We start from the raw sequence: 12,500 nt of genomic DNA, 5'->3' as shown, positions 1-12,500 counted from the left end.
TTAATTATTAAAATATTGCTTATTTATCAACAACTTTAGCATTTTATTTATTACATTTTGAAGCTCTCAGAAGCCAAGTTATGTTATATTCATGTTATATTTATGCAAGTTTGAAGTATCAATTATATAAACACAGTTTTGTTTGAATATTTTCAGGATGTAGATATATATATATATATATATATATATATATATATATATATATATATATATATATATATATATATATATGTATATATGTATGAAATACTTGACTTGGTGAATTCTAGTTGTCAATATACTCCTCCCCTCTTAACCACGCCCCCAACCACACCCCGCCCCCGACCACGCCCCCCACCCCACCTCCCGAAATCGGAGGTCTCAAGGTTGGCAAGTATGGCTGTACACCACAAAGAAATACAGGCAAAGGACAGACTAAAAAATAACATTTAAAACCGAGGTAAAATACACATTGAAAAAGCATGAACTGGATCAAAATTAGCTCTCTAGGCCAATGTATGTTTTGGTATTTCAATTATCATTTCATAAAGAGATATAAAAAAAAACCGACTGGTTTATTTGAATTTCGTTTTAAAATACAAATAAGAAAATTGATAAACCTAGCGTTTTTCTTTTTTGGTTTTGAAAAGAAAACTAATATCCACAGTAAACAGAAAAACAGACCAAAACAAAGGATTTTTCATAGTCTGACACCAGAATTATTATAATTTTTTTCAAAGTAAAAGCGGGGATACCCCTGTGTCTGGCTAAAATGTCTTTGGAGCACTTCACAGAAAATATTTTAGACATGGCACAACGCGGTCTGACGTTTACATAAATGATATATCTATATACACATATGAAAGTGAAGGTAAAAGAGTTTCGATCACACATCATAGTACAGATTTTCTTACAGGCCTGTCTTTAAAATCACTACTTCCCATTCTGGTGTCGGAAAATGAAAACACATCAATTTCGGTTTGGTTTCTGTTGATATATGTGTGTAGATATTTCTGTAGAAGTCTTGGAACTTTGTGCCATGTCTAAAGTATTTTCTTTACATGTTAGCCAGCGTCACAGGCACACGGTACCGGAGTATTTATATATGCTTTTTGAATAATCAGGATTCCTCCAAGGACGCTCCATTCATAACAACATTAGACTGTCATGGACATTATTTTTTTGTAATCTAAAACAAAATTAAAAAAAACTGTTGTTGGTTTTTCATTTTTATTTATGAAAAGAAAATTGAAATGCCAAAACATACACAGACCTTTTTACAACACATGTAAACACCTTTTTAATTTGATAGTGTTTGGCTTTTTAAAAATCGGAGAAACCCTCCAAGATTATGACATTGGAAAACAGTTCTTTCAGCTTCTGTTTCCGCGGTCCACCAACACATAGCTCTTCACGACAAAGACGAAGAAGTGCAGCCAGAGATTACATGATAAGGTCCAATCAGTGATTGTCATTGATTTTGTTTTTGGTGTGTTGATATTGCAAAAGGAGAAATACAAATGTAAAATATTGCAATATTGTGTCCAACTAGGGCTGGGCGATATGGCCTTTTATTAATATCTCAATATTTTTAGGCCATGTCACGAGACACGATATATATCTCCATATTTTGCCTTAGCCTTGAAAGAACACTTGATGCATATAATCACAGCAGTATGATGATTCTATGTGTCTACATTAAAACATTCTTCTTCATACTGCATTAATATATGCTACTTTTAAACTTTCATGCAGAGAGGGAAATCACAACTAAGTCAATTGACCAAAAGTGTATTTATTAAACAGTTATTAAGCAGTGGCACAAACATTCATGTCATTTCCAAAACATAACGTGCAAGACTGTCAGAGACATTTTAAAACAAGCTATTAGTGCACTTTTGTGTATAATGTCACTAAGTTGACATATCAAAACAACACTCAAGTAAATTGCACTTTTTTTTCAGAACGCCACTACAATAGTTTAAAACAAATAAAGTGCACTTTTGTGCATGTCGTCACACAATATATGCCAATAACTGTCAAATAAAAATGAGCTGCATAATAGGAAATCAAATTGTGTACGTCCTTCGCTATGTGGTAGGTTCCGGCGGACGTTATCTCCTTATGTCGTGGACAATTTTTTTCATGCGGTGTAGATGTGGAAATGGTTGCCTCGGCATTTTGTTGGTGTGGCACCGAACGGAGATGTTGACATGCGGAGTAAGCACTCTTCATTCTCTAGCAGGTGTCTTTTCAAATGATGCTACATATTAGCAGTAATGCTACTTTTTGTAGCATTACGCAGCTACGCTTTTGCTCCACACTTGACAAATTACTGTTGTCTGTTCGACATATTCCCACTTGAAGCCAAACCACTGCCAGATGATGGACCCCGTGCTGTTTTTCTTGGGAATTAATTATTCCTTCATTTGTTACCAGATTCGCACCTTTTTTCTCTCGTATTACCACTCGCACCACAGCTAACGTTACCCATGCTGCTGCCTCTCTGCTCCGCGAGGGAGTATACGTATGTGACGTATGTAAGAAGGTGCGCTTGTTTAAGTCTCTGTGAGAAGGAGAGACTAGAAAGAGTGAGAAGAGCCTGTAGTGTAATGCCAGCAGCTAAAAGCAACTGCGTGAGAACCTATACCCGAATATCACGATATAGTCATTTTCTATATCGCACAGAGACAAACCCGCGATATATCGAGTATATCGATATATCGCCCAGCCCTATGTCCAACCACTACTATTCTTACCATTTCATCGATAATAATGTCTATGAAAGTCTTAGACTGTCAGAGCACCACAATATTAATTATATTGTGTACACAAGTGTACTCAACTTTCTTATTAACAATAATATTACAAGATGAACATGTTCAGACAATTCTGTATCCACTCCCACTTTCAAAACCATACCAACCCACACACACAAACACATGGTTTGTCTAACCAAAGCTTCTTTGTGTTTGCATGGTGCTGTGCTGCCATATTGGGGCCTGGTTGCAGTTTGATGCCTTAGCTCAGTCCTTCTCAAATAGTGGGGTGGGCCCCTCCTAAGTGGGTGCTGTGTGATACCTCGGGTACCAGAATATGATTAAGTGTTTGTAGCACTTGGCTTTAATGTATCCACGGTGGGAAACGAGGAAAGACCGGTGTGTTGTTTCCTCTAATGTTAATAAGCCTACAATAGCTATATGCACATGGACAAAATGTATTTAATCTGATTATCATTCGGATTAGAATGTTTCGCGTACATTGACCCTGAAAAAAAATATCTGATTATGACTTGCATTTTCATGCATCACACATTAAATCAGAATATTTTACTTTGACATGCGCAGCACATACCATAAACAGAGAGGTGCGTTATTGTTTGTGCTATGGCGCCATCTTTCGGACGAGTTCACTCATTGCAGGTGCTGAAGAAAAAGCAAGGATTTCCACCATAGACATCTTATAAGGGTACGCAGCATGGAGCGCTACTGCCTACTGGCGCTGACGAGACGCGGGGCCGCCATCTTGGAGTGGTGATCCGCTCCACTCAGTGCAATTCATTTGGCAGGAGCAATGAACTGTCAGCGCATTTAATTAATCTTACCTCACTGAATACCACTGATTTTCACGTGTTTTTTTGTCATACGTGTAGCTATGATAAAGGACACATGTTTTGGCGTGTTTTATTATTCATAGTTTGCTTAACAGTAATAGAATATTCTTATATGCTATAAGTGACCAGGCGTCCAAGATCAAAACTGGGAATATAATCCCAGAGAAGGGGGAAAAAACGGTCAGCTATTTTTAAATTGAAGAAACAATATGATAAGGTTATATATACATGTTTATATCCTACATAAACAATGTATGAATACATTAGATATCTATATATCTTAGGGACCTATAGACTGTATCTATGTTGCTGCAGCAGGAGAGAGTTTATTCTGTCTTGACGCTTTGTATTGATATTTTGTATTACATTCTTCCCTTAAATAACACACACACACACACACACACACACACAATCTGGACTGTGGTCCTAACTTTTACCCCTGTTGGCTTTTACAATTTTTATCTTCATCATTTATTTCAACTTTGTTATTCAAGTATGACATTTTTAAATGTAATTAGTTTTATTGACAAGCAGTTCTATTATGGTCATACTCTTGTTTGCTAGCGGCTACGATTTCAGTACTATTGAAGATCTTTGCTCCTTCTCAACAGTGTGGTAATATTTTTTTCACAAAATACAACCAATAGTACGTTAATGTTAAATCTTACTTGTGAAAAGTAATCCCCGATTCCTATTTTTTACCTGTCAACTGTCAGTTTAGGCTGCTCGCCGGCTCCTCATCACCACTTCAAGATGGCGGTCCAATTTCTCGCGTCACAGCAGCCAATGCTTTGTCTACTTATAAGATGTCTATGATTTCCACTGTAAACAAAGATGGCTCTGTGCATTTAAGCTTTTCCGATGTTATCATAATATTTATTTAAAACATTTTCTTCTGTTCACAACTTTTTGTTTTACCTCTCTTTTTGAAATTGGGCTGTTCTGTGTTTTTTATGTTGTGATTATGTAAAGGTGCGGTGCAGCTTCATATTACAACATTCTGTGTACGTGCCTGAGGCTAGTGGTTAGCACTTGGAGTAGCTGTAAGGTCGTGAATAAAACAGCTCGTTGAGACGGCAACTGGATCCCTTCTTTTATTGTTACATCGACACATGACACTCAAGACCATACTTTTGTTTTTGCTAGTCTCGTTTATAAAGCAACAAACTCAACGGGATATAACGCTGCGTCTGCACATGTAGAATGGGGGGATAGAGCAGCAAGACAATCACTTCAATCCAAGACTGTTAAATTTAGTCCCCATTCCAACAACTCCGGTCGTTGCTAGCATGCCATGTGTTGTGCCTCAGTGTGCATTGTTTACACACCGTGCGGTACACTATTTAACATGTCCGTGTGGAAACTCGTTCGGTACACCACCGAACCGAACCCCTCGTACCGAAGCGGTTCAATACAAATACACGTACCGTTACCCCCTTAGTGTGTTGGCATCGATAAAATCCTCACAATATACATCCCTACGGTTAGAGCAAAATTCACTCCAAAGCATATCCAATACATATTATCTAATAATGTGTTAGATATAGATTGGATAGGCTCCAGTCACCCAGACCCTGAGAGGGACAAGCTGTAGAAAATGGATGGGATGGATAGATGGATAGAATCTTCATAGGTCTCCTTTAACTGAAAGTATTTTTTAGTGCGCTGACAGAAATACGAGGGTGATCTATTTTTTTTTTTTTTCTTCATTCTTTTGTCCGAAAGTATCAAGTGTGAACAAACACTAAAGGTCCATTTTGTGTTTCTGTTAGACAAGAAGTTAGTACCATGCATGTTAAGGTCAGTGCTAATGACACTCTTTTCCCATTATGTGTCTGTAGGTACTACAGAGGCACGCACGGGGTCATAGTAGTGTACGACGTCACAAGCGCTGAGTCCTTTGTCAACGTCAAACGATGGTTACATGAAATCAACCAGAACTGTGATGATGTCTGCCGAATATTAGGTAAGTGTCTGCGCTCAAGAAAATATCGTCCACTTTCAGCAATAAATCCCTGCCGACAACATTCAATACATCCACTAAATATAAGGAGATCCAAGATATGAATTATATGTTTCCAATGATAACAAGTACTCAGATTAAGTGTAGAGGCTTAAATATGTTACCTCATGAAATGCAAAATGTAATTGATTTTAACACTTGATATGTTTTCATCTTGCTGCAATGTCTCCAAGGAATTCAAGAGAGCAACATGCATCGTATTTTTCGGAGTATAAGTCGCACCTGCCGAAAATGCATAATAAAGAAGGAAAAAAACATATATAAGTTGCACTGGAGCCCGGCCAAACTATGAAAAAAACTGCGACTTATAGTCCGAAAAATACGGTAATAAGATCCTACTTAAGCATAATAAATGACACCCTGATTTGATAAGATTTCCTACACAGCTAAACATGTTAAATGTAATGTTCTGTGTTCAATTTAAATTGCATCTAAATGCTCCTCTGGATTAGATTGAGAGAAACTGCCTCTGCATACACAAAGCAAATTTCAGTCATTATCAGGGACAACAGTTACATTTTTAAGAAAAAAGTTCAACCTCAGGTCAAACACTTTTGACACTCGTCCCTTCTAACACACGTGCTTGGATGCAGAATCAAAGCATTTGTACTTATGTTCCACTTTAACATGTTTATATGCCATACAATTGCAAGAAGATACTAACTTGTGTATAATATTTTGTAGTGACTAATCGTTTAAGTAATTTTTCAAATAGTCCAAAAGACTAACTAAATAAAATGTTATTTCGTTCGCACTGCCTAATAATTAATTAATCAATTAATTAAGCAGGCACACAGTTATGCTACATGCCTTAACGTTTACGTTTATGGCACATAGGAATCGGTGCTAAATTTGGTACTTTTATATGTACCGAACTAATTCTAGGTATGGTTTCACGTAAAATCAAATGGTGCGTGCTCTTTTTGGTCCCATTTTTCATGAGTCGAACACAAATATAAAACTTTTACCATATTCACAAAAGACCTACCGGTACTCCTCTCAAATGTTGTTTACAAATGTGTCTAAATCTCTGAGTGAGCATTTCTTCTTTGTTAAGATAATCCATCACACCTCACAGGTGTGGCATATCAAGATGCTGGTTAAACAGCATGATTATTGCACAGGTCTGCCTTCGGGTGCCCTTATGTATATATATACATGTATATGTGCATGTATGTATGTATATATGTACATATATGTACACTGCAAAAAGGCAGTGTTCAAAAACAAGAAAAAAAAAATACAAAAATGAGGGGTATTTTATTTGAACTAAGCAAAATTATCTGCCAATAGAACAAGAAAATTTGGCTTGTCAAGACTTTCCAAAACAAGTAAAATTAGCTAACTTCAATGAACCCAAAACTACCTTAAAATAAGTATATTCTAACTAATAACAAGTGCACTTTTCTTGGTAGAAAAAAAAAGAGAGACCTTTTTGCTCAATATGTTGAAAAATATTCTTAAATAAATGCTAGTGCCATTATCTTGACATAATGATATGCGCCCGGCATTACATTTCTTGAAACCAGCAAACTTATACTAAAAACTAATTTATTGTTCTTAATGGAAAGGCAACAAGGCAACCGCTTGTTACTCTCGGGGTCTCCTAGTTGCTCAGGTAAATCATATGGTCTAAAAATGCATTTTTCCATCGATAACATGACATCATCGCGCCAGTGCGTGCTCTTTCAGTCAATTAGTGTGCATAAATATAGCCTGGCCCCCAGCCAAAAATGTTTTAATTGTAATTTTGAGGAATTTATCTGAATGTGCATTAACTATTTCTGTTCAAAATTGTTAGAAATGTTAAATGTTTAAATATTAACTGTCAGTTTACTGTACTGTGCCAACTGTACTACTATATGAGTACGTATTTTCTATTGTTTCATTGAAAATAAAACAGCAAAGTCCATTTGGCTGTCATCTGTTTTAATGAGACACAATTGTGTCAAAGTCATGATTTTCTTTTTTTACATGCTTGAAATAAGAAATGATTACTTTAAAAAAGTAGTTTTATACTTGTGAGTGTTGATGACACAGCTTTGCAACAGTTGATATTCTAGTTTCAAGCATTTTTTACTCAATATAGGTCATCAAATCTCAGCAACAAGCTGTAATATCTTACTGAGATCATTTAGGACAAAAACACTGAAAACAAGTAAAACACTCTAACATAAAATCTGAGAAGAATTATCTTATCAGACAGAAAATAAGCAAATATCACCCTTATTTGAGATATTTCATCTTACTTAGATTTCAGTTTTTGCAGTGTATGTATGTATGTATGTATATATGTATGTATGTATGTATGTATGTATGTAAATAAATGTATGTGTATGTATTTATGTATATACACCGTATATAAACAGCAGGGAAGTGATTCATATAGCCCCATTCCTGGGTGGATCTCGCGTGAGAGGAAGAGAGCTGTGAATCATTTTGCAATGCAGTCGCTTGCAACGTTTAAAAACAGTGCATTTGTAATATGAAACAGTTGAATTAATTCCCACATTTATTTAATCAATAGAAATGTGTGTAAAACTGGAACATTAGAGCCCTAAAATAAAGGAGATGGTCGGATCTCTCAGTGAGGTGGCTTACTGCAGTCAGCCAAATTTTACAACTGTCTGCATTACTTTATTGACAATAAAAATATATTGATTATTGGAATGTATTTCCCCCCTCTAGTTTGTAGTGTTTACTCATGATTTTATTTGTCATAAAGCGCAAATCGGGCTTCACGGTGGCAGAGGGGTTAGTGCATCTGCCTCACAGATGCACTAACTAAGGTCCTGAGTAGTCTTGGGTTCAATCCCGGGCTCGGGATCTTTCTGTGTGGAGTTTGCATGTTCTCCCCGTGACTGCGTGGGTTCCCTCCGGGTACTCCGGCTTCCTCCCACTTCCAAAGACATGCACCTGGGGATAAGTTGATTGGCAACACTAAATTGGCCCTAGTGTGTGGATGTGAGTGTGAATGTTGTCTGTCTACCTGTGTTGGCCCTGCGATGAGGTGGCGACTTGTCCAGGGTGTACCCCGCATTCCGCCCGATTGTAGCTGAGATAGGCTCCAGCGCCCCCCGCCACCCCAAAGGGAATAAGCGGTAGAAAATGGATGGATGGATAAAGCGCAAATCAAAATTGGCAACCAGAAATCTAGAAGCATTTAATACAATGTAAATAAAGTTTATTTGCCGCCATTGAGGTGAAGATAAGTAACTTAGATCCACACTGTGAAAGGACATACTCTAAGGCAGGGGTCACCAACCTTTTTGAAACCAAGAGCTACTTCTTGGGTACTGATTAATGCGAAGGGCTACCAGTTTGATACACACTTAAATAAATTGCCAGAAATAGCCAAATTGCTCAATTTACCTTTAACTCTGTTATTATTAATAATTAATGATATTTATCTTTGTGGAAACACTGATCATCTTAATGATTTCTCACAATAAATATATATAGAAACAGATAAATATCAATATACAACACTTTATTTTTATATTTTCTCTAAGTGCGCATTTTTCAAATTGAACATTTTCAAATGATCATTTCTAAGACAGTCTTGTGAAATCACAATATCCCATTTGAACTAGCTAGCCACTAACATTTTTTAACAAATCATGAATTACTTTGCACCATGTTTGTACAAATAATAACTCATGTAAAATACAAAAGTCAACTCTCAAATGTTTAAATAAATCATGTCACACTTTGAACTGGACACCAAATCTGTTATCTGTTTCTTTGTCAGTTAGTGAAGACCAAGTCTTTCAAATATTTTCTTGGATTTTCAAATTCTATTTGAGTTTTGTCTCTCTTAGAATTAAAAATGTCGAGCAAAGCGAGACCAGCTTGCTAGTAAATAAATACAATTTAAAAAATAGAGGCAGCTCACTGGTAAGTGCTGCTATTTGAGCTATTTTTAGAACAGGCCAGTGGGCTACTCATCTGGTCCTTACAGGCTACCTGGTGCCCGCGGGCACCGTGTTGGTGACCTCTGCTCTAAGCGCACCAGCTAGCCAGTGCTCCGTGACAGTAAAACAACATATCAAAGCATGTTTCTTGGGTGACCGCTTTTGTTAACAAATTTTGAGAGCACGGGTCATTTCAATGAAATATGCTCTGTTCATGTTGATATGTGTTGTAGTATTGTTAGTCTTGTCATATTGCCTGGCAGCACGAAACGACAGCAACATAACTAATGTCTAGTTACACAGCATTAAACCACCTGACTTCCTGTTTATTGCAAATCAACCTTTGAAATGAAAGCACTGCAGTATTAACCCAAATTCTGCCACTGCAGCGTACAAAATGCATCAGTTTTACATATTATAATTAGCTTGTTAGCCAGTGCAAGAAAGATTTGTGCAAAGCTTGGTCAGCATGGTTCAAGTTATTTTTCGGTTATCGAGACAACGGCTTTTGTTGGTAAACATTGCAGTTCTAGTCCACTGCAAACACTGACAGTTATGCTCTGGTATTGGCTGTCATTAGTCTGTATGTGTGGATGTTTGTGCTGTGACGGTTGAGCGTCTAAGAAGCTTTCTAAGTGCCACTTTGTTTTCAGTGGGAAACAAAAACGATGACCCCAACTCCAAGGTGGTCGAGACAACTGATGCACAGAAGTTTGCTGAACAAATGGGCATCAACCTGTTTGAGACGAGCGCAAAAGAGAACATTAATGTTGAAGAGGTAAGCAATGTTTCCTAGAATATTGTGCAATCCAGCTCTTTGCTTGTCATAATGGTTGCCCTGGACCAATTTTTGGAGATTAATCTTATTATATTAATATTTTTAGTGGGCTCAAATTATCGTGTTAAATGCAATTAATTAATTATTGTCATATTAAACACATTATATTTTTTAATCGCATTGACATTTTTGATCTTTATTATTATTTTTTGGAATGCCAGTTGCCTTGCTATAAGATATATAATATAATACGTAGCCATGGTGAAAGAGAGGTTTATTTTATAATTTCCGCTTTAAAATGTAAAATCGTAAATTATCGGTATCGGTTTCAAAATGTAAAATTACACGGATGTAGGGAGAAGTACAGAGCGTCAATAAACCTTAAAGGCACTGCCTTTGCGTGCCGGCCCAATCACATAATATCTACGGCTTTTCACACACACAAGTGAATGCAACGTATACTTGGTCAACAGCCATACAGGTGGCCGTATAAACAACTTTAACACTGTTACAAATATGCGCCACACTGTGAATCCACACCAAACAAGAATGACAAAACACTTTTCGGGAGAACATCCGCACCGTAACACAACATAAACACAACAGAACAAATACCCAGAACCCTTTGCAGCACTAACTCTTCCGGGACGCTACAATATACACCCCAGGGAGAGCATGTCCCAAATTCCAAACTGCTGTTTTGAGGCATGTTAAAAAAAATAATGCACTTTGTGACTTCAATAATAAATATGGCAGTGCCATGTTGGCATTTTTTTCCATAACTTGAGTTGATTTATTTTGGAAGACCTTGTTACATTGTTTAATGCATCCAGCGGGGCATCACAACAAAATTAGGCATAATAATGTGTTAATTCCACGACTGTATATATCGGTATCAGTTGATATCGGAATTGGTAATTAAGAGTTGGACAATATCGGAATATCGGCAAAAAAGCCATTATCGGACATCGCTACAAATAATGTTTGTTTTTTTACAATTACATGTTGCGGTCAGAGGTGGGTAGTAACGCACTACATTTACTCCGTTACATCTACTTGAGTAACTTTTGGGATAAATTGTACTTCTAAGAGTAGTTTTAATGCAACATACTTTTACTTTTACTTGAGTATATTTATAGAGAAGAAACGCTTCCTTTACTCCGCTCCATTTATCTACATTCAGCTCGCTACTCGCTACTGATTTTTATCGATCTGTTAATGCACGCTTTGTTTGTTTTGGTTTGTCAGACAGACCTTCAAAGTAGGATCTACCGCATGCCTGCGTTTCACCAATCAAATACAGTCACTGGTGACGTTTGAGTCCGTTTCACCAATTAAATGCAGTCACTGGTGACGTTTGAGTCCGTTTCACCAATTAAATGCAGTCACTGGTGACGTTTGAGTCCGTTTCACCAATCAAATGCAGTCACTGGTGACGTTTGAGTCCGTTTCACCAATCAAATGCAGTCACTGGTGACGTTTCACCAATCAAACAGAGCCAGGCGGTCACATGATTAACAAGCTTAAGCTTACATGAACTCCACGTCAAATTTGAGGAAGCACATGGCGGTAAGTAACGTTAGTAGATATTTTGGCTGTCACCGTAGGCTGATGTTAGCTTCCCTGCTATGAACCACTGTCAAATGTACATCGTGTGGGGACATTTATTAACGCACTGCAGCCTCGTAGACACACACACACACACACACACACACACACAGTCGCACACACCCACACACACGCATGCATAGAACATACTTGCCAACCCTCCCGAAATTCAGCGCCTCTAACGAAAACCTCCCGGGACAAATTTTATCCCGAAAATCTCCCGAAATTCAGGCGGAACTGGAGGGGGCGTGGCCTCCAGCTCCATGCGGACCTGAGTGACGTGTCGACAGCCTGTTTTCACGTCCGCTTTCCCACAATATAAACAGCGTGCCTGCCCAATCACATTATAACTGTAGAATGATCGAGGGCGAGTTCTTGGTTTCTTATGTGGGTTTATTGTTAGGCAGTTTCATTAACGTCCTCCGTTTTCGTCTACCGTAAAGCAGTTCGTCTGCCGTAAACAGCAATGTTGTGACACTCTTAAACAGGACAATACTGCCATCTACTGTACATGCATATGTGACAATAACATCTACGGCTTTTAAAGAGTGCAGTGCACAACTGCGCACACAAGGAGACAAAGCA

The 12,500-nt window shown here is 37.5% G+C and overlaps 1 protein-coding gene across 1 annotated transcript in view; it reads left to right on the top strand.

Annotated features, from left to right (window-relative positions):
• Positions 1-12,500, top strand: part of LOC140679250 (ras-related protein Rab-35-like) — a 31,853-nt gene that overhangs the window by 17,055 nt on the left and 2,298 nt on the right. Inside the window, exons 4-5 of the mRNA XM_072914273.1 lie at positions 5,434-5,558; positions 10,183-10,307. Coding sequence (XP_072770374.1) covers positions 5,434-5,558; positions 10,183-10,307 — 250 coding nt within the window. The remainder of the gene's footprint in view (positions 1-5,433; positions 5,559-10,182; positions 10,308-12,500) is intronic.

Source organism: Nerophis lumbriciformis, linkage group LG12 (genome assembly GCF_033978685.3).
Source record: "Nerophis lumbriciformis linkage group LG12, RoL_Nlum_v2.1, whole genome shotgun sequence".
NCBI lineage: Eukaryota > Metazoa > Chordata > Actinopteri > Syngnathiformes > Syngnathidae > Nerophis > Nerophis lumbriciformis.
Note: the sequence above shows the minus strand (reverse complement) of the source record. Positions and strands in the feature narration are given on the sequence as shown.